The 21,879-nt window shown below is 41.9% G+C and overlaps 2 protein-coding genes across 3 annotated transcripts in view; both read right to left on the reverse strand.

The window, feature by feature from the left end:
- The window catches only part of ATRX (ATRX chromatin remodeler), a 159,608-nt gene extending 156,394 nt beyond the window's left edge, over positions 1-3,214 (reverse strand). The window contains exon 1 of the mRNA XM_039348022.1: positions 3,003-3,214. Within this exon, the coding sequence (XP_039203956.1) occupies positions 3,003-3,199 (197 nt within the window). The 5' untranslated portion in view covers positions 3,200-3,214. The remainder of the gene's footprint in view (positions 1-3,002) is intronic.
- A 4,701-nt stretch (positions 3,215-7,915) lies between these two features.
- On the reverse strand, positions 7,916-20,288 carry MAGT1 (magnesium transporter 1). Of its 2 annotated transcripts, none has more exons than XM_039348023.1 (10): positions 20,130-20,288; positions 18,731-18,900; positions 15,914-16,031; positions 14,770-14,910; positions 12,870-13,010; positions 12,317-12,406; positions 11,981-12,044; positions 10,549-10,623; positions 9,980-10,100; positions 7,916-9,608 (listed from the first exon to the last, which is right to left on the reverse strand). In XM_039348023.1, the coding sequence occupies exons 1-10, from the start codon at positions 20,232-20,234 to the stop codon at positions 9,593-9,595; spliced, it is 1,041 nt and encodes a 346-aa protein (XP_039203957.1). In that variant the 5' UTR covers positions 20,235-20,288; the 3' UTR covers positions 7,916-9,592. The 2 variants fall into 2 exon arrangements, with proteins under 2 accessions (XP_039203957.1, XP_039203958.1); XM_039348024.1 differs by having other exon boundaries at positions 9,980-10,070; positions 20,130-20,285.
- Positions 20,289-21,879: the final 1,591 nt, after the last annotated feature.

Below are 21,879 nucleotides of genomic sequence, written 5' to 3' on the forward strand. Positions count from 1 at the left end.
AGAAGCGCTGCTTGAGCAGGGTCCGCAAGATTATCTGGGACACTTACACATCCTCTTCACAACCTGTTATCCTTGTTACCTTCTGGGAGGAGGCTTCGTGGTATCCATAGCAGAACATCCAGATTCAGCCATAGTTTCATTCCATACAGCATTAATCTTGTGAACTCTCAAGCTTCCTCCTTCCGCTATATATTCAAGATGGACAGTATTTAATATTTATTTGCTACGTATATGTAGAGGTGTGGGTCTATACATATATTGTTCATAGTATGTTTAGGTGTGTGTCGTGTATGTGTTTCACTTTGAGAGCGGGCAACTAAATTTCATTTTTGATGTGTGCCGTTGTGCCCACAGTAAAAAAACGACAATAAAGGTTATCTTATCTTATGTTTAATAACATAGAAAAACAGAAAACAAAATGAAGTTTAACAGTCAAATGCAAAATTCTTACCAACATACAAAGTGCAATGATATAAAGTGGAGAAAACAAAGTTTGGTGATAGTATAGCTGAAAAAAAATCTTGAAGTTGTTCAAGCTAAATATGAATCAGCAGTGCAACTAAAAGGGTAATTGCAGTTTTAGGTTGCATTAACGTAATTATAGCTTTCAAATCAATAGAAAAATGTTCTATTAAATTCCATCTTGATCAGATCCCATCACAAATAAAATGCCCAGTTTTTGGAACTACAATTTAAGAAATATTCAGAAAAACTAGTGCAGTTCAGGGATTGAAACCTGCCATGAGAAATGATTGAATAAATTCTGTTTGCCCTTGGGGAAAAAAACCTGAAGGCACACATCACCATTTTTCAAGTACCTAAAGTGATATGAGTCAGAAAAGTGACATCTTCCACAAGTCAGAGAATATTCTTCTCAAGGTAGAGGAAGGTATTTGAATTTTAGCGCAAGCTTCCTAAAAAAAATTGAGCAGTGAAGTAGCAAACTCCCTTTGCTGGATGTGTTCAGATGAAGGATGGATAGGCATCCGTTAAGGATGCTCTAACTAGGATTCCTGCACTAAGTAAAAGATTGGGTTACTTGAACAAAATGTCAGCTTCCAACTTTATGATTTTTTAAAAATGTCTTATTGTTAACAAAAACATTCAGGAACTAAGGACCTTTCACAGCTCCTTAATCACTCAAGCAATTTGTATGATATTCCTTCTTTTGCATAATGCTTACTCCCTTACTTTTTAATTACCTGAAGTCCTGCTTGCACCGTTCAGTAAAAAAAAATTCTGATGAAAGACAACTAGAAACTTGGAAGGGTAATTATTAAACTGTTTAGTAATCTGTAATGACCACTGAAGGGCAGGGAAAAATCAATGCAAGAACATAAAAGTGTAAAAAGTTAGAAATCATTTGCATTTTCTTCAAACTTTTTCAGAGTAGTAATACAAAAGCACTATTGAACTGTTTCATAAATGAAAATGGAGACAAGGCAAGAGTCTTATTCCTCCAAGAGAGTAAGAGTACAGTCAATATAGACTACATATTTCACTGATTGAAATAAATGAGTGAAGGACTACATTTGGCAGTATTCTCTTTAAAGTTTTTCCTTCATAAATTTTAAATCACTGGTTCTGCCCATTATCATGAGATTCTCCTATTCAAAGATCATTTGTCAAATGTATGATTACCAAATGAAACATTTGAAGAAATATTCTATAATGTTACCAGAATGGAAGATAAATCCTTTTTGTATAAGGATAGTAGACAAGGAAAACTGTTGATAGTATAAAATAAGAACTCACCAACTTGATTTGCAGAAAAAGGCAAATTAAAATATGATTAGAGGACCAGTATAACATTCAAATTTAGACCAAGAGGTAAAGTGATTAAAGAGGAGCAATCATATTTTATCCATGGTTTGCTTAATCATGATAACTTGTGTAAACACAAATGGTTCATGGAAATCATAAACTATGATCTACAAACCACAACTGGAGATTTCATATATCCTGAATCAACAATATATGTTTTAACAAAGTGTGAATTCTGTTGTTGAAGAAGCACAAAACAATCCCTGCTGTTAAGAAACACAGAGACACTTAACTTAACCCTGTGTCATAACAAAGGCTATATTCACACAGCAATCTAATCCAATGTTTCTCAAACTGGGAAGCATGAAGATGTGCGGACTTCAATCCACAGAATTCTGGGAGTTGTAGTTCACACATATTGAAGCTGCCAAGGTTGACAAACACTGGTCTAATTTTCAACCAAACCACAATTGTCTCAATTTTAACCCCCGTGATGGATCTACAGAACAGACTAAGCCATAAATAAAACTGACTGCGTTTACACAAAGGACGAACCCACAAAGAGCTACTACCAAGCGTCGGGGGTGATTCCATCCTTTATTTGAGGTCCCAGCAATCCCCATCTAGATACCGGATGTCTCCGCTAGAAGCCATTAAACGCCAGGATTATGATCGGAAGTCAATCCCGATTTCCACCATCGCCGCCAAGGACAAGGCTCACGGGGCAACATCGCCACAAACACACCGGGCACAGGACTGCGAAAAGCTCCTTCCATATGCCTAAAGATGGGCAGGTAACTATGCACCTGTGCAGCGGCCATCCTTCTCGGTCACATCATGCTGCACGACCGGAGCCGCGGAGCGAGGCCCAAAAAAAAAAATAGGTGGCAAAGACCACGCCCCCAAGTGGGGAGGGCAAGTGCGGGTGCCCGCCCGGGGGTGCCCAGGAGCAGACAGCCCGTCCCGCCCCCACTGCGCATGCGCATAGGCGGGAAGCGCGAGGGGGGGAGGGCCCGTCCCGTCCCCCAACCCTACCTCTAACATCGTCGGATAACCCGCAACACGGTGTTCGCGCAACAGCCAGCGGGAAGGAGGCTCCCGCTTTCAGTTAGGCGTGCGGCGAGAGTGCCGGCATCGGGGGTTTTCCCGCCGCCGCCCCCGCCTTTTCTCCGCCCCTCACCCGGCTGAACTGCCTCACAAGAAGGCACGCGCACCCGACTGCCGCTCCCGCCGCCTACCTCGCGGGCTCCGTGGTCATGTCTCCGTCGCTGTCCCTCGCTCCCGGGCCGGGGGCGGCCAGCTTCAAGCGCTGAGAAGAAACAAAGCCGTTGGCGCCATCAACCCCACCACAGTCGCCACTGCCGCCATCTTGTCGGCGAGGAGGGAAGGCACCTCCTCTCCCCCGCCTTCCCTCTTTCGCTCCGCGTCCCGCCATTGGCTCTAGGGGGCTGGCATCTTTTTTTCGATTGGGCAGGTCGCGCCGGCGCTGTTGCTAGGGCGGTTGGCGTCATCGCTCCTCTCTACCGCTTCCGATTGGCTACTATGATGGCTGTCGTCGGCTGTTATCACGCCGTATGACGTCACTGAAATAGATCGGATTGCAGGGCCCCAAGTCTCTCCTGCCGTTCGACCAAGTGCAAAACGCTGCTTCTGCCTCGTTCAAGGCAGGCAACGGGGACGCTTTTGACGTCCCAGCCGCAACAGACTGTGTTGCACACCTAGTTTGCCACAGAGCTTAACGCATCTATTTTTCTCTGTTATTCTAAAACACATTGTATGACTTTATAAAGTTTTTTACATTTAACATTACTGTTAAGAAAGCATTCTACCTTCAGCATGGAATCCATAGCTAATCATCTCCTCTATGCTTCAAGGACAAGATGTAAGAAATTCTCCAGACAAATTAGATCGGAACTTAAGCAATTGAAGTCGCTTGTCTGAAATGGTCAGTGCCGTGGGCCGGTTTCATCGTACCGAAGCTGCGCCCACCCCATTGCCGGCAATGCAAAAAGAGTCACGTCACGTGGTGTGGCGAGTTTGACAGCCGTGGCACAGGTTCTTCTGCAGTGCAGTTTCAGAACCATAAGCTCTCTGAAGTCCCTGGGGATAACGCTGGATGGATGATTAACCTTCTGGCAACTCCTGGAAAAAAATCTGCAAAATTGAAAAGCTGCAACAATTTACTGCACAGACTGGCTGGAACATCCCGGGGTGCTGATGCTAATACCCAAGAACAACAGCTTTGGCTTTGGCTTATTTCACAGCTGAATATTGTGCCGGCGCCCACACCCAAATGATCAACGTTCAACTCCACCGGACAACGTGTATCATCTCTGTTACATTGCATCCCACTCCTTAGCACTGGTTGCCAGTACTTAGCAGCACTTCTAATGCCCTGCATTAGAAGACAACAAGCTCTCGTTCAGCTATGGTCAAGCATGCTGAACAACAGGGCCCTCCCTGTCCACCAGGACAACGCGCAGCCCATCACAAGATTGAAATCTTGCATAAGGCCAGCTTAGAAAACAGCCATTCCCTTAACCCCTACCCAGTTGAATCCCAAGAACCCCTGGAGAGAGCAATGGTCCAAGATTGTGGCCTGACCATTAGCGCTCTACCAAACCACCTGGTTTTGACCTATCTTAAGTTGAACAGGATTAGGTGTGATACTAGAAGAAGGGCCTTGGCCCCGTGTCAGTGGGGATGGAGATTCCCTTCCTTGTGATTGTGATGTTGATGTGCAAACTATTAAACATATTGTGCAAGACTGCCCATGCCATGCGTTCTCTGGTTCCTTAGAACAGGGGTCTTCAACCCCCAGGCCGTGGCCCACTATCAAGCCGTGGTCTATTTGGAATTGGGCCATGCAAGTGGTGGCTGGAGCGTGCAGAGCTCAACTTGTGTGGCGGGCTGGTAGGCACTCACACGTGTGCACGCCAGCCTGCTGTTCATGTGGCCAGTTCTCCCCCCCCCCAACTGAGCCGCAAAGGTTGGGGACCACTGCCTTAGAAGATCTGCATGAAGCAACACCAGAGGTGAGTGCCTGGATAGCTGAATTGGACATCCAGTTATGAGGCCATACGCATATACAAGTTTTACTTGTAATTACATAGACTGTGTATATATGTTTACTTCTCTTCTGCCTTAAGCTAAATAATAACTTAATAAAACCAAAATTGGCTGCATTCTATCATTAATCTCTAACTTGTGATTTATAAAGCTGAATAGGTTCACATCAACAAAATCATCATAGCCTTTATTTCTGTGTTATCATAGTTAATAATTACAATTATTGTAATCTTGACAATCACAGTTTATAAATTTAGTGCAACATGTTCAGGAGTCAAAATATATGTAACAAATAGGATTTCTTATAAGGAACTACTTAGATTGGTAGGGAATGATTGGCAATTAAAACCGTTAGTTGAGTTAAAGAAAATATTGTACGATCTTGGTTTCAGTATAATCAATTGTTGGCTAGGTGGAAGTTAGATCAAAAGGTTGGTATTACTTCAATGGATGAGAATTTGGTAAAACAGATTAAAGATCAAAACCTAGCGCATATAAAGAGAATTTATAATGCTTTAATAGAATTGGATTCAGCAATGGATTTAGTTAAAGATTGTATGGTAAATTGGGCCCAAAATATTCAAGAACCAATTCCATTGGATATATGGGAGGTAATTTGGGTTAGAAATGTAAAATTTACCCAGGCCCAAAATTTAAGAGAAAATTTTTATAAAATGTTTTATAGATGGCATCTGGATCCTAAAAACTTGTCTTGTATGTAACCTAATTTACAGCCCAAATGTTGGAGATGTGGTAGTTTGGATGCTACTTGTTTTCATATCTGGTGGACTTGCAGAAATATAAAAGCTTTTTAGATTAAGATTTGGTGGAACATTCAAAACATTTTTAGGAGAAAGATAAAGTTTACTCCACAATTATTTTATTGGGTGTTATTGTAGATTGTGATGCTAAAGAAACTAATTTGATGTTGAATTTGATAACAGCTGCAAGGTTATTGGTAGGGCAATATTGGAAGAAGGATTGTTTGCCTACTATAGAAGAATGGACCCTTAAAGTCTCAAATTTAGCAGAAATGGCTAAGATTTCTGCTTATTTGAAGGATCATTCACAAGAAAGATACATTTTGGTTTGGAGAAGATGGATAGATTATATTCGGAATAAATATGGGACTAAAAAGGTCCATTTACTTTATGAGTAAATTTTAGAGTATTATTATTATTAATAGTTTACTATAATGGAATTTTTATTAGTTTTATTATTATTTTTAATATTAATATTGTTTAACAATTTGGATATTGTGTTGTTCAAGAATTAGAATATTAACTTGTTTATGTTTAATTTGTTTATTTTTATGTTAAAGGGGAGTTAAAGTGCATTATGGACTTGGTTATTTACATAGTTGGTTAATGTTAGTTAGAGTATGATTATTATATTTGTTACCCTGTACTCAGTTCTGGGAAGTGGGGGAGGGAGAGGGGGGGTTTAGGGTGGGTGGGTTTGGGGGTATATATTGTAACTTTTATAAAATTTTTCAATAAAAAAATATATATGTAACAATGAGCCAAAGTAAAACTAGAATAGAATAGAGCTGGAAGGGACCTTGGAGGTCTTCTAGTCCAGCCCCCCGCTCAAGCAGGAGAATCTATACTGTCTCAGGTGAATGTCCAGTCTCTTCTTAAAAACCTCCAGCAATGGAGCGCCCGTGATTTCTGGAGGTAACCTGTTCCGCTAACTAAAATGAATGATATTCAAAATACTTATATCAAGATGAAGATATTTTAAAAGAAAAAATATACATTGCCCACCTCACATCTAACCAATTCCTGGTGATTTTCTTAGACAATTTTCTTGGCAACAATAGCTTTTTCTTAGAACCAGTCAATTCCAATATTATAGTAAGAAATTATTTCATTAGACTGGGTGTTACTGATAAATTTGTTTTCAGAATTTGATTTTCTATGACAGGCTATGGACAGCAAGAGGGAAAACTAAACATTTAGTTAATTAAATTAATTAAATGTTGAGGCCATCTGATTCCAAAATGGCTCTCGTTGGGCTTAAAGAAACAAGAGAGGCAGTTTGGTGTAGTGATGAAGTTGCAGGCCTAAAAACCAGGAGACTTGAGTTCTAGTCCTGCCTTAGGCACAAAAGCTGGTGGAGTTTGGGCCAATCACCAGAAAATGATTGCTAGTCTTGCCTTAGGCATGAAAGCTCGCTGGGTGACCTTGGGCCGGTCACCCCTCTCAGCTCAGCCCAGTCCACAGAGTTGTGGGGAGAATAGAAGTATCCACCGCTTTGAGTTATTTATAAAGTAATAAAATAAAATCTAAATTTAAAAATATAAGAAAAATAACTAGAATTCAGAGGAGACACACCTTGTTTTTCCAATAACGAGACATTAATTATGGAGCCTAATAGCAGAAGTGCTCTCCAAAGAAACCAAATTAAGAAGCATCCTTCAGTTTTGAATGGGATTTCTAAGTGACAGTTCCATATTTTAGTACTGTTTTTGTTGCTGGATTGTTTTAAATATTGCTGTACTCCATCTGCATACAATATGCAGAAAATGAAATTTATTAATAAATATTAAGTAAAATGTAGAATTCAGTCAATTCAACAAATAGACCAATCTATATTTTAAAAAAGATCCTGTATCAACTGACATACAATCCATTTTTTTATTGTTTTTCTGAAGAACAGCTTCTGCAAATATATGGGGAATCTGTAAATATTCTTGGAAATAAGGCTTGACACAAAACACCAATTTTGTAATTAAAAGCATCTAAATCAGAGTTCCCCAACATTTCTGGCTTTGCAGACTGGTGGGGGGGGGACACAGGAAATAGATCTGGTGAGTGGCCGGTCACGCAAATGGGGCACGCTCACCCACTGCTTGCGTAAGTGAGGATGCCCGTGCGCATGCTGGCCAGCCATTTCCGTAGCCCAGTGGCAAGCCCCTCATCTAAATGAATGGAATCCCAATGGTGCCAATATTGAAGCTGACTGAAAGGCAGCTGCTCAGCTACCTCCTCCCCACAATGAAGGGGGGAACGATGTGCAGGAGAACATCTTTGTGTAGTGAGGTTTTCCAGATGCAGTCAAGTTCGCAAAAAATTGCTGATTCAGGCTAAGAAATTGTTTATTGAAAGCTGACAAATATCCATAATAGTCATTTCAATATCCATGCTACAAGTTGGATGCTCTCAATCATATAAAAAGATATTTTTCAAACATTGTTGGAATCAAATACTGAAAAATTGTCTAATGTTGTTAAGGCACTTGGAAAGTAATTGAATATAGGAAACCTGTGTAAGAGAAAACTAAACAGCTGAGTTACAATTGTAGCTACTTCAAGAAATACATTTTTCTTGATCTTCCACAGCCCTTATTACACCCTGCCCAAAGTAAACCAATGCTACCAAACCCTCCTCCTATAGAGAATCTGGGCCTTAGCATAAAAACCAACCAGGACACAGAGAAAAAGGGAGAATTATTCAAACGGCACACAACTCTCTCTCTCTCTCGCCTGAAGAAAACTAGCGATCACTGTCTCTACTTATTTTGGGATTCTCTCTTTCCTCTCTAAAAGGTCTTGGAAGTAGAAAAAAAGTCCACTGAATAGTATGTCTCCATTGCCATAGGTAGACAGGTTACCATGTCTAATATCTGTCAGGATTCAGAATGGGAAATGTTTCAACTTAAGTGGTTTCCCCCCCCCCCCATCAGCTACTTTTCCAATGAGATCACCCTTTGATTTTGGTACAAATGCCAGGGTTATATACAAAGCACTGACACAAGAGATAAAGAGGAGATTCTGCTTCTGTGTTCATCCTCTCAATTGCTCAATTATGAAAAGAATTTTAAGAATGCCAGTGGTATATTTTGGGAACATAGTGGAGGACTGGATATTTAGTCCTACCCACCACAAATAATGTCCATTATCAAAGCTGAGCAGGTAGCTATGTTTGATAAAGATCAGCACAATAATAGAACTTAATTGCAAAGCTAAATCTACATGGTGATGCAGATCTCAAAACTGTCCACATATGATGAAAGGGCAGCATATAATTTTAGGAAATTCTGTACAGAAAGAGGAGACCAAGTAAATAGCAATAGAAATGGCCTCACACATTGCATCATTCTTCATTTCTCTTTGAAGAAAAGTCCCAAGGAAGCCACTTTATCAAACAAATGTTTAGGAGGTTCCCCCCCTTCAGTGTTTAGCTGTCGGTTCTACTCTTTAGGCGAAAGCAAATCACCTACTGCACAGGACCAAAACACCAAAATCTGACTCTCTTCCTCTGTCAAGGGATAGCACGCCTAGGTCTTGCAAGAGTTCTCCCCAGTAAGACATCTTGCTGAAAAATAAAATCCCTGCAGGTGCTAGAAAAATGGCCATAATGGGGGCTTACCTATTAAAGAAGCATCCTTGTCTGAAAAAGCCCATCAACCCAGATAAGCCACTTCTGAAGGTCTTGCAGTGTGTAGAACTACAAACAGAACATTCCTGTACACACATGTAACGCATAAGGTGCAGGAGATGCACCGAATTAAGCTTTCGGGACTGTGGCCTGAGAATTAAGGCTCCTTTGCTTTCAGGAAAAGGAGCAATCAGATGAATGGGAAAGAGTAACGGGCTGTAATATGCATCCTGACATTTAGGGCAGTTTGTCTTGCCAAGGCACCAGGTATCTTTGGTTAGGTGTGCAATGATTTCGTTCATTTCAAAGAGAGGTAGCACGATCTGGATCTTGGATGCCAGCGCTCCGCTTTGGCGAATCGCAACACAGCAACATTCTTAATTCATCAGAAAGCTGAAAAGAAATACACATGAACAGACATATATATTTCTGAATGCACCATTATCTAATAAAAAGTGATTCTTTCCTAATCCTAATGACACCAACCAAAAACAAATGTATTTGCAGCATTCCATATGTGAATGTCAAGCATTACTTCAAAAGAGGATAAAAATATACCAAATGCCAGATAATAGAAAGCAGAGCGGGAAGGACAATGTGGCTTTTCAGTGAGTGGGGTTCTCTACCTATTAAGAAATTAGGACAACTCAAACTATGCCCATATTGGGTGTACCATGTATTGGGAAGTTGGCTGCTGCATGTCATCCTTCTATTAAGAATCTATTTCTTGGAGCAGAGTAATTTAAGATAGAAAACACACCTACCTGTATGGGTAGCCATGGTACTTGGATCTAAATATTGAGAGGAGCCAGCTGAAGAACAGCACCACGAGGCCAATGCCAGCCACGCACATTACTATGGAAGAGCAGAGAAGACTGGTTCGTGCTACCCAAAAATTATTGGGAGATGAAATGTAAAGAACAGGAGTCAGCAAAGCACTGGAAAGGGGAGGGGCTGTTTTGCAAAATGTGAAGACAGCCACTGCCTTGATTTCATTTACACAACAAACAACTTGCTGTGGACCCCACCGGAGGGAGCAGCTGCAGCAGCTGGAGGAGAGACAGCCCAAAGTCCTGCAAAGATGCCTTTCTAATGACTGGCGCTACTTTGTGCAGCAATGCTCCAGGAAGGCAAGTCTGTGAGAAAAACTTTCAGGAACACTAAAAAGGGTCCTAAACCCTTTAATTAAAAGGGATGGCAAACATATTTTATACTGGCAACGGATTTATCCTAAGAAATGCTGTGCAACTGTTTAAACACTCCCTCTCTTCCCCACATGCGTTCTAAACATGTAATCCAATGAAAGTGTTTTGCTGTCTATTTTGATACTTACTTTTTCTCTTCCCCACTTCCAAGTCAGATGTAGCAGCTTCATAAAGAAGCACAATCCCCAGAGTGACACCTGCATCTGTGAGAAGGCAGGTTAAGGCTATAGCCATGAACAGAACAAAGCCTTTAATCTTTGAGAGAAATTGAGAACGTTCCCATCTTACATAATTATTGCAAAAATTCAGATTTCTACATTAACTAAAGCAGTGGTTAACAAAACATCTGCCCATAGTTTAGTGTGTCATTTGAACATAACATAGAATGACAATTCCAACTAGGGTGCAGGGGTATGTTTACAGCTATTCCTCATTTAGTGACCACAACTGGGACTGGCTACTTAATCACTAAACACCATAGTTGCTAAGTGGAACATCATCTGGCTGCAATGGACTCATAAACTCATTTCCTCTTTGGTTGTTAAGTGAATCACAATTATTAAGTAAGACATCACATTATTTCCGCTTTCTCCATTAACTCGGATTGTCAGAAGCCAATGATGAAGTGCAGAAATGGAGACCCCATGACAAGGAGACACGACAATGGTTGTAAATGCAAGGCTTACTTGAAAATATGTTTTTTTACACCACTGTAACTTCAATGAATGGGAAACAAGGCAGTCAGTAAGCAAGGCCTACTTGAAGTAACTCAAGATAGCAATGTTGCATTTACAACACTGAAACCAGTTGCAACTACAACAGAATAAGCCACCTTCAGACAAATGTGTTTATCTCTTACCTGCTCCTACAGATAAAATAGAATACCGTAAATGCCGGCGTATAAGACGACTTCCGCGAGCGCTGAAATCGGCACCAAAGACGGGGGTCGTCTTATACGCCGAGTCGTCTTATACGCCGGAAATACTGGTAGTTTCCGGCGTATAAGACGACGTTCTAGGAATGCGGCCTGGCTATAAAGACGGGGGTCATCTTATACGCCGGGTCGCCTAATACGGCGGCATATATGGTAGAATATTTTATTTGGCCAAGTGTGATTAGAAACACTAGGAATTTGTCTCGTGCAGACGCTCTGAGTGTACTTACAGAGCGACAGAATAATAATCATCATCATCATAATACCAGTAAGACGGGGATAAGATACAAATAATAATACTACAAAGTTACCACATGGGTAAATATCTTTAGGCATAAGACAGTACGGTGGGGATTAGGTGTTGAGCAGAGGGATGGCATTAGGGGAAGAAACTGTCCCTGTGTTTAGTTGTCTTGGCACGCAGAGCGCTATAGTGGCGGTGAGGGGTCTGTAGATTCATCCCGGTGATCTCCTGCCCAGACTTGTATGACTACATTTGCAGCACATTCCCCCTCAGCCCAATGCATGCAACTTTCTAAATTGTAAAATCATCACACAGCAGGACAAGGCTGAGAAACACTATTTCTGATTGTACTTTTGCATATTCTGTTTATCGTCAAGGATACTAAACAGTAAAACAATATGTGTTTCAGCAACAAATTGTGCTTGACTGCTCCCATGGATATAGTTCTAGAAAATAAAGAGATCAAAACATGAAATTACTTCAGTGGGACAAAACTCCAAACCTGCATTTGCCTGTGAACAGAAAATCCCCCCAGACCAGTTTTTTAGAAAGTGAGGTTGAGCTCAGAACAATTTGATGGCAAGTTCTGGCAATTAATGCTCTCAGCAGCACTACCCCTCCACCCCCCCCACTGGCCACTAAATGTGAAAATTTCCCAGCAGATGAGGGCCTGAAGCCAAGGAAAATGAGCTCCAGTTTCAAGGAAAAATTAACTCACCATTTGACCTGTATGAGGATTCTTATGAGCGTATGGTGGCCCTCTAATGTGATTCCACATCTGCCCTGATGTCATAGCCAGAACAAAGCACTAAAAATGAAGAGAGTAAATTAGCTGCCGTGTGTACCACCAACAAATCTACTAAAGGAACATGGCTATATATCAACTAACCTCAAATAGGGCTTTTTTCACACTTTCGGTTATTTCAAATGTTTATTTTTAAGATAAACCTCAAAATGGGCATTTACAAACTATTCACACATTAATTAAACAATAGTATGATTTAATCAGGTATAATTTATATCCTATCAATAATAAATTTATTCTCAAAGGAACTGAAGTAGTCTAAAATGTTGATTTCATCTGCCTGTTTCCTGCAAAAAAAACCTCCCAAATAGGAATACAGAAACTTTCTTTCCTATATATGTCAAGTTCTCTCTTTAAAAAAAGGGAAAAAGAATGCACAACGCAACTTCTTAGTTCATGTTATGGGCCTGTGTGATTGAGCAGATCAAGGAGTCAAAAGAGGTCTTTGAAATGTCAGATTGCTTACCAAAGCAGCAAAAGCCCAGCCTGTCTTGTTATAGAGAAATTCTAGGTTGCTTCTTCTTAAATAGACGAGGCCACCAATGACAGCCAGCAGCAGCCCCAACATCAAGGGTCCAGCGTAGTTTGGTGGTCTTATCACCCGGATCTGTGACAAAGGCAGGTTGCAATTGTCATCTCGAATCCACTTGCCCTGAGAGTTACTTCACTGTCATCAATGGAATGTAACTTTTCAGCATTCGGATCATTAAAATGCTACCTAATTAGATGTCTCCCACATGGCTTCTAAAATGTTTGCATGATTTATGGAAAGTGAGCACATCAAATTCTTTGGCATGGGGGTCCTTGGCAAGGTGCTACATGGGATGACTGATTCACCATATGATCCACACATTTTAAAACAAAGATTATGTTGTGCCTTGTTTATTAATATGTGTGTTTGTACCTTTTGAGGGACAGAACAGAAATAATTAAAATAAGTAATAAATACTATAATGTCTACAATAAAAATAGTTGCCACTTATTTCACTGCTCTCCTAATGTGATGATGGAGGAGAATCTTTACAAAGCAGGTCTCCAGATCAATTTTCCACCAAAAAAAAAATTATACTGAGAAAGGTAATAATTTTTTTAAAGTATTAGAAATGATCCATGGAGAAAAATGCTGGTTAACTTCTAAAGTTAGATATTCAAGCCACTTTCATATTTTAATTACAATTACAATAAATAATTTGATTATTGAAATATATCCAAGCTATTTTACAAAAAATGTTCATTCAAAAAGCAAATATTCTAAAGAGGCTCAATTATAAATCAGTGGGACGAGCACTGAATTGCATCATTGCACATACTAGCACACTCCTAAGTTGTAAGACAAATACTAAACCCATAATAAAAAGCTTATTTTTATAAAGCATTGCCATGATGGCTTTGGCAGCTGAGCACGAAAACTAGAAAACTCTAGAGATGTTTTTTTAAAAAATATCTGACCCCTCAACCACTATGCTTTCCACTTTGGGAATTAAAAAAATATTATTTTCATGTTTTCAATTGGTTCATGCAAGCTATATGGGTCCAGTTAGACCAGCGGCTCCCAATTTTTTTTTTACACCCTGCACCCCTAGAGCGCTTCTGATACATTCTCGCACCCCATACAAAAGTTTGAAATAAAGGCAACAAATTATGCATATACATTATAATTTTGAAAACCCAAGTTTTCGCACCCCCTGGAATATCATCTTGCACCCCCAGGGCAGCACCCCTGGTTGGGACCCTGATTTAGACCATGGTTTTATTAAACAACTTTTAGGTGGCGCAGCAGTTAGAGTGCAGTACTGCAGGCCACTTTAGCTGACTGTGTTCAGCAAGTCAGCGGTTCAAATCTCACCGGCTCAAGGTTGACTCAGCCTTCCATCCTTCCGGGGTAGGTAAAATGAGGACCCAGATTGTTGGGGGCAATGTAAATATATATATATATATATATATATATATATATATATACATTGCTTACTGGTGTACACCGCTTAGAGAGTGCTTGCACTTAAAGCGGTATGTAAGTCTCATAAATAAATAAATAAATAAATTTACTGAATAAGTTACAATGTGAAGACACGTGAAGACAAATTGTGGTTTACAATATTGTCCAAACTGTGGTCCCAATATTTTAAGACATAATGTAGTTTTAGCTTTAGCTTGTGGTATTGTACTGAATCCAGCAGATAAGATGGAAGTTGGTTCTATTTTTGACCAACTAAGCTAACTGTTCAGTCTCTTTGCATAGCAGTCCTACTCTCTGAAGTTAAAGGAGATACCCTGGAGTTCAGCAGTGGTTCCCCAAAGCAACAACAGGATAAGAGACCATCTCTTTAAAAGCATCGCATCAGAGGCAAAATCTGGTGTTTACTTACATTGACATCTGTTCTATCAGCCACCCAGCGGGCAAGCTGCTCAGCAGCAAAACCTCGTACTTGCAGCTCATACGTGTCTCCTCTTTTTGGCTTCCCTTTTGGTGGGAAATTAATGAAGGTTGGAGCAGAATTCATGTTGAGCTTTATTTTTCAGCAAAATATACAAAAATATGTAATTGAAAATTTAGTCTATAGTGCCAAAGTTTAAATCCATGCTGTCAGAAAAACCCAGATTCTCAACTTATGGGAGCAATATTTAGTTTATAACTGATATTAAGTTCTTCTGCCATTAGGCTATACAAGTAGTCAATTTAAACCAGGGGTGTCAAACTGCTGGCCCGCGGGCCGGGTGCGTCATGCCAAAAACGCGCCCACCCCATTGCCGGGAATGGAAAGACATGACAGGTCTTCATGCTTATGACCATTGCAGCATCCCATGGTCACATGATCAAAATTTGGCTGCTTAGCAAGCAGCATGCATTTACAACAGTTCCAGCATCAAAAATCATGTGATATTTTTTTTTGAGACCTTCACAACATGCTTCAGACAAGCAAAGCCAATGGGGGAAGCCAGACTCACTTAACAATTACACAATTTGCTTAACAACTGCGACTCACTTAACAATGGCCTTGCTTAGCAACCGAACTTCCCGTCCCAACAATTTTGGTTGTAAGTTAAGGAATACCTGTACGAGGATGGGAAAAGCCTTTTGTCCACTGGAGTTCCCACCTTCCAGCTACTCTAGACCAGCGATTCTCAATCTTGGCACAATCTGTCTACTGCAGAACTCTATTCTTCAGCTCTTCAAAAGAGCTTCTCCACCTTGGCAACTTGTGAGATGTTGGCTGGGGGAAGTCTGGGAACATCTTAAAGTTGCTAAGGTTGAGAAACACGAGTCAAGACAAGCAACCTGCAGCTCATCTTCTTACGATCTTAATCTTTACCTCTATTGGCCTTTGGACAATCCAAAATATTTTTAATGAAGAGAAACAATATTTTTGAATAAAAATTATTTTGAATAAAAAATAATTGTTTTCTAAATATCTTAAGATTTCTAAAAAATAAAAGTAATATTTGTCATACAAAACCCCCTATAAGCCATTCCTATAAGCTCCGTACTTTAAGTCACCAGAAACTCCTCACCATCTGAAATACATCAGCACCTTCGTCAAAATCCACCATGGCAAAAAAGATCCGGTTGGTAAATGCACTTGAGAATCGCCAGGAGTTTGCCAGAATCTGGTACTCCTCATCAGCTTGCCTGTCACAAATGAAAGAAAGCATTGATGAAAACAAGATCAGATTTGATGAAAGTAAGCCCAGTCGTGTACCCTGGCATCAGTGCTACAAACGTTGCACCCGCATTAGCAATTGTCAGAAAGGGTGTTGCTAGCCTTATCTGGATCCGCTAAGGCTTTAGATTAGCAGCACCAAGAGCCCTTCCAAACTTCGCCATCAAATACACATAAGGAAATGTACAGAAATCCACCTAAGTGTGCTTATTTAGTTCAAATTTATATTTGATTTTAAAATGAACTTAATCAAATTTAGCTTTTTTTTCCACCACTGTCTCTATCCTGGACCTGACTGCAGTTTGAAATGTGACTGCCAAAATACTCAAGGCCAATTCTATAAAGATCCCATAAAGGGGGTACATTGTTGTTTGGTGAAACTTCACTAAAACTAAAGCTCTTGCAACTCCTTACGTTGGATTCCTCAAGCCCGTGCCACATCTGTGAATATACTTCGACTCACACACACAGGAGGACAAATGTGCTTCGGACCTGAGAAGCTAGAATTTAATTTCAGAATGGTGTGGAAAGAATTGTTACTGCCTTCTATATGTTCATATCAAGGTCAGCGATGGCTGCTGAATATCTGTGCCTTTGCTTCGCAGTTTAGTGTAAAGTCAACCCATCTTGATTGTCAAACCACTTGATACATGCTACAACTGCTCCCTCATGACATAATTCCACCTAGAACTGCTACCGTGTTTCCCCGAAAATAAGACCTAGTCTTATATATTTTTTGCCTCCAAAAGAGGCACTAAAACTTTTGGGGGATGTCTTATTTTTTCCCCAGACACTCTCCTCTCCTCACGGCAGCGGCAACAACTAGCCCACCCAGCAGGAATATGCGTGGCTGCTGGCCCACTTCTGCGGCTGCTTGCAGGCGCTTGCAGCAAGAGGCCACGTAGCCCGCTGCACTGTCGCCACAAGGAGAGGCAGGTGGGAGAGAGGGTGGAGCTGCCCCAAGTGCCCCATAGGCACCCAAATACTTTTTGCCTGGATGGAGAAATGATGGAGACTGGAAGCTTCGTCTGTTTGCAAATGAGGCGGTTGGAAACGGAGCGAATCCCTCGGTTTCCAACTGTCACATTTGCAAACAGACAAAGATCCCATCTCCCGCTGGACAAAAACAGTGTGTGGCGTGTTCGGATCGTCTGCTTCCCCCATGCCTCTGCCTCCATGCTGGGCTTACCTGCACTGCTCCAAGGTGCTGGCAGGCTGCAGCTGCTGCCAGACATCCTTGGCCCCCGCGTGTTCACCGCTGCTTGTGCTGGCCATGCCCACCCCCTCAGGCTTGTTTTGGGGTAGAGCTTATAGTAGGCCCACCCCCCAAAATCAGGCTACAGCTTATTTTTGGGATGGGCCTTATTTTCGGGAAAGCATGGTGTATCAATTTACAGACTGTAAACTGCAACTTCCTCAAAGATAATGGGTGTGTTTAAAATCCTCTCCTTTAAAAGTTGGATAAGGATCAAGCATTGCTTGATTGACATTCACACCATCAAAGTCTAAGTACCCTGTATGGCAAATGTCTTCTGTGTCTTTCTGAACCAAGAGATACTAGGAGCCCCAGTCTGCACTCCTGAGAGTGGCAGAACAGCTCTTTGGCAATGATCAGAGGTATACATGTGCATGTAGCCCTCAACTTACAACCAGTGTAATATACGAACAATGGTCCCTTAACAACCAAAGTTTGACATGAAGATTACTATCAGTCCTCAAAGTTATGACAGTCACTTCATCCTCTCAGTCATGTGACTGCGCTTCAGGGCTTAACAACTGGATCACATTTAGGACCACTTACAGCAGGAGTGTCAAACTGCCGGCCCATGAGCCGGATGCGTCATGTCAAAACTGCGCCCACCCTATTGCCAGCAATGGGAAAAAAGTCATGATACGTCGTGATACATCATGTGACGTTGCAAGTTTGACACCCCTTACAGTGTCCCTCAGTCATGTGATTGCGTTTTGCAACTTTTTTTGTTTGTTTTTTGGGAAAAAATGTTCATTGAATAAAATGGGTTGGCACTTACAACCATGTGCTTTATTTAACAACCAGGGTGACTCACTTAAAGACCATCACATAAATGATTGCAAACCTGAGACTGGTCGTGAGGTGCCTTGACTTATAATGGCAATGATTTATGACAAAAATTCTGATCCCATATGTGGTTATAAGTCAAGGACTACCTTAGCTGTCTTCAATCTCTGTTCGTTGATCATCTCTGATACTCTACGTTCTTAACAGCAGACCAGTGACTTTTCTCTCTTGCTACCTTTAACAATTACTGGATCCTCTCCAAAGATTAGGATGTTTATAAGGGACATGTTTTTTTTCTACCCAAATCAGTTTAAGTGTCAGTTTTTACCAACTGATCAGTTAAACATGAACTAAACAGTAGTTTCTAAAATCATTTGCTTTTGGAAATTTAGGAACCTTATACAAATTGTTCAAGGAAATGCTGTTCATAACCTGCAATTATAGCAGGTGCAGCATAATATTCATCCCCATACACGAGCTCATTTTAAGAGGAATATTTCTAAATTATCACTTCACAATGGCTAGTTAATCAACATCTAACAAGCATAATCCTAGCATAAAAATTCTTAAAATGCATTAATTAGTACATTCTTCTGGTAATATTGCAAATTTCTAAATTAAAATTCTTACTTGCACACAATGCATTGTCTGTGAGGCTGAAGAGCAGTGAACATTATTATCACAGAGTAGTTTCTTGGTGGTGCCTTTATGAGACGTCGAAATTTGTCCCCATTCAGTCGAATAACTGATCTTTTGCTAGTCCATTCCATCAACTGGCTTACTTTTTCTGAAAGCACCATCTAGGTAAGAAAGAAATTCTGCAATGTGAAATGCATGCCATTTTTCAGCCCCCTACATGGTCACATCTTAAATGTTAATTTATTTCACTTGAATACACATCAGTGGTTATCATGCACAGTGCCAGTTCCCACTAATTTATCATGATGTGGTAAATCTGGAATACTACAGGATTACATGATTCTCTCTTCACATGAAATTCCACAATTTCCACCCTTTTTCCCCTTTCGTTCTCAAATTCATCTGCAAGAAATTCACATCCTTGGCAAGACTGAAAGAAGCCCAACAATACATGAATATTCAATATTTTTAACCCTCTATGAAAAACAAGGTCTGCAAATTGAAAAGAATAAACCCAGGCAAGGTCTAGTCCTGCCTTAGGTATGAAGAACCAGCTGGGTGACTTTGGAACAGTCTCTCTCTCTCAGCCCAACCCACCTTGCAGGGTTGTGGTTGTGGGGAAAATAGGTGAAGGAGTATTAGCTATGATCATCGCGCTGAGTTATTTATAAAAATAATAAAGACAGAATTTAAAAAAAAACCATATTGCCTAACCATGCTGTTGCGTGCCAGGGCTCCATCCCCCCCCCCCAGCAACCACCCTCCGAGGGGGATTAGGCTGAGATCAACACCAGTGTTGCATTTGTCAACTCCGGATACCTCTTCTGCAAAGGCAGCCGCATCTTCCCCCGGCCTGTTCGGCAAGCGCAAGGCAGGAAGGCCTTACTACAGACGGTCTGCAGGGCCTAGGCAAAGAAACGGCGGAACCCCGACTGGGGGACGGACGTGGCGCTCCTCGGAAGCCCGGCCGGGGCGGACGGCACACCGCGCGGCCCAGGGAGAAGCTTCGAGCGGCGTCCAGGACCGCGCTGGGAAGCTTTCCCTGCCGAGCATCGGGTTGGATCGGCTCGCCTTCAGACGAGGCGGCCGTGGAGCCCGAGGCAGGCACGGAGGAGCCGGGAGGGTCCAGCCCGCTTCCCAGCGAGGCTGCTCAGGCGTCTGAAGCGCTTCTTCCCGCGCCGCGTTGCCCCTGGCCAGGCGGAGGGAAGAAGCGCGAGACCCGGCGCGGCTTCCAAAAGGCGGCCGCCAACGGCTGGGAAGGGGCGCCGGGCTTCGGGCGGCAGCGATCCCGGCTTCCGCGCGTCAGCCCTGCGGGCCTCGGCTCAGGCTCTTTGCGCATGCTCAGCGGAGCCCTCTCGACCCTCTTACCCGCGGCCGCCGCGCCGCTCACCTCTTTTTTCTTCTGCCCCTCCGCTCCGGGGCCGCCCCAGCCGACCAGCAGCACCAGCCCGCCCAGCGTCAAGGCCCGCAGGAGCAGCAGCCGCGGCGCCGCCATGGCCGCCAGACTCTCTTCGCTCGGAGAGACGGCCGACGCCGGCAACCCGCCTACCATTGGTCGGACGGGGAGTCGGGCCAGCTTCTGATTGGTCAAGCTGCTATTCCGCCGCCTGCCATTGGTCCATGGCCTTTCCTGTTCCGCTCAGCCCCCGACCTTCTACCTTTGGGCGGGGAAAGGGTCCAAGAGGCGCTCTGCAACGCGTGAGAAGGGGGCGATCTGGTGCGACGTGATTGGAGGGCGGAGGCGGAGCTGCCGTCCAAATCGCTGTGGCCCCGCCCCCAGCTCTCTAGCGGGACTGGCTGCGGCGGATGCCAGTGGGAGGAGGAAGCGAGCCCTGGCTGAGGGAGGAGGGCGCCGCCTGAGGGCCAGAGGGCGGCCGCACTCGAGAGTCCGTTAGCGAGCTTGATAAAATCGGCCTCTATTAAAATAAAGTTAAGAATAAAACTTCCCGTCAGCCTTCACCAGTCTCCAAAATGAAGGTCTTGGAATTAGAGAAGCTGGTCAAAGGAATTGTCGAGGCAGAAAGTTAACTCTCTTAATCGTAACTGTATAAAAAAGTCTGTATTTGTGTATTGTTGACTCCCTTTTGCTGAAGTACTTCAATAAAAGTTCCTCGAACCACCTCTGGTGCCTGGTTCTGATTGGCATCTGTGCCAGCTTAAATCCAGTTTGCAGACAACAAAAATAGATGAAAGAATGAACAGTCTATAATACTAAAACTCTTGTTCCCATAATTTTTATTTGGGTGAACAGTGCAATATAGCAATGCGATAATTTTTGAACCAAAGTACCTCAAATGGGCTAACTTTCACAATTGCATCCAAAATCCGGGACCCATGAATCCTGAAGGAGTGAAATTCAGCAAATGCTATAAAATGCTTTATGACATAAAAATTATGATAAAGCATTTGTATTGCATAATACAAAGTCATAACTTTTTTGTGTTATACAGTTTAACCAGGGGTATTTTCAAGGCAGATATATCTGAATGCATCCAAACATTTCCTGTGAAGGCAGTACATTAGAAGTTCTGCCATGGTTGAAGGGACTGAGAATCTGTTAAGAAAATATCTCTGAAAAGGTAACACACCAGGTTATGTGTTGTATATTTAAAATGACAAAGTGAAAATAAACCCCGTGAAATATTAACACTTTTTAATGTGCTTGGGAAGTTCTTTTTAAAATGTCTTTGCTACTTAAAATAACAATTTTGTGTAAATCCAACCAAATAAATGAACAGTGGGAATAGCATCATTCTACCACTGAATTTTAACAAAGTGATCTTATATATCATTAGGATATTCCACTGTATTTAAAGAGCCATAGCCCAATCCCATTTAAGTGATTAATGGATAAAAATAATAAATGATAATTACATAAGAACACCATAATCCTTAAGTCCATTATTCACTATGGTACAGTTTTGCTGAAAACCAGAAATGCCTGTTTTTGGCAAAACTGTCATAAAATGCAGTCAGATGATTGTGGAACTCTGCAAACAGCCATAAAACTGCTCAAAGTGGACTTAACTATCAGAACTTCGGATCCTACCCTTTTTCAGGTAGGTCATAACTTTGAACAAACAAGTACTGTAACTTTGAGAGGGACCTTGGAGTCCTAGTGGACAATTGCTTAAATATGA

This window comes from Crotalus tigris, unplaced genomic scaffold (assembly GCF_016545835.1).
Source record: "Crotalus tigris isolate CLP2741 ecotype Arizona unplaced genomic scaffold, ASM1654583v1 scf7180000018107.405212, whole genome shotgun sequence".
NCBI classification, from domain to species: domain Eukaryota; kingdom Metazoa; phylum Chordata; class Lepidosauria; order Squamata; family Viperidae; genus Crotalus; species Crotalus tigris.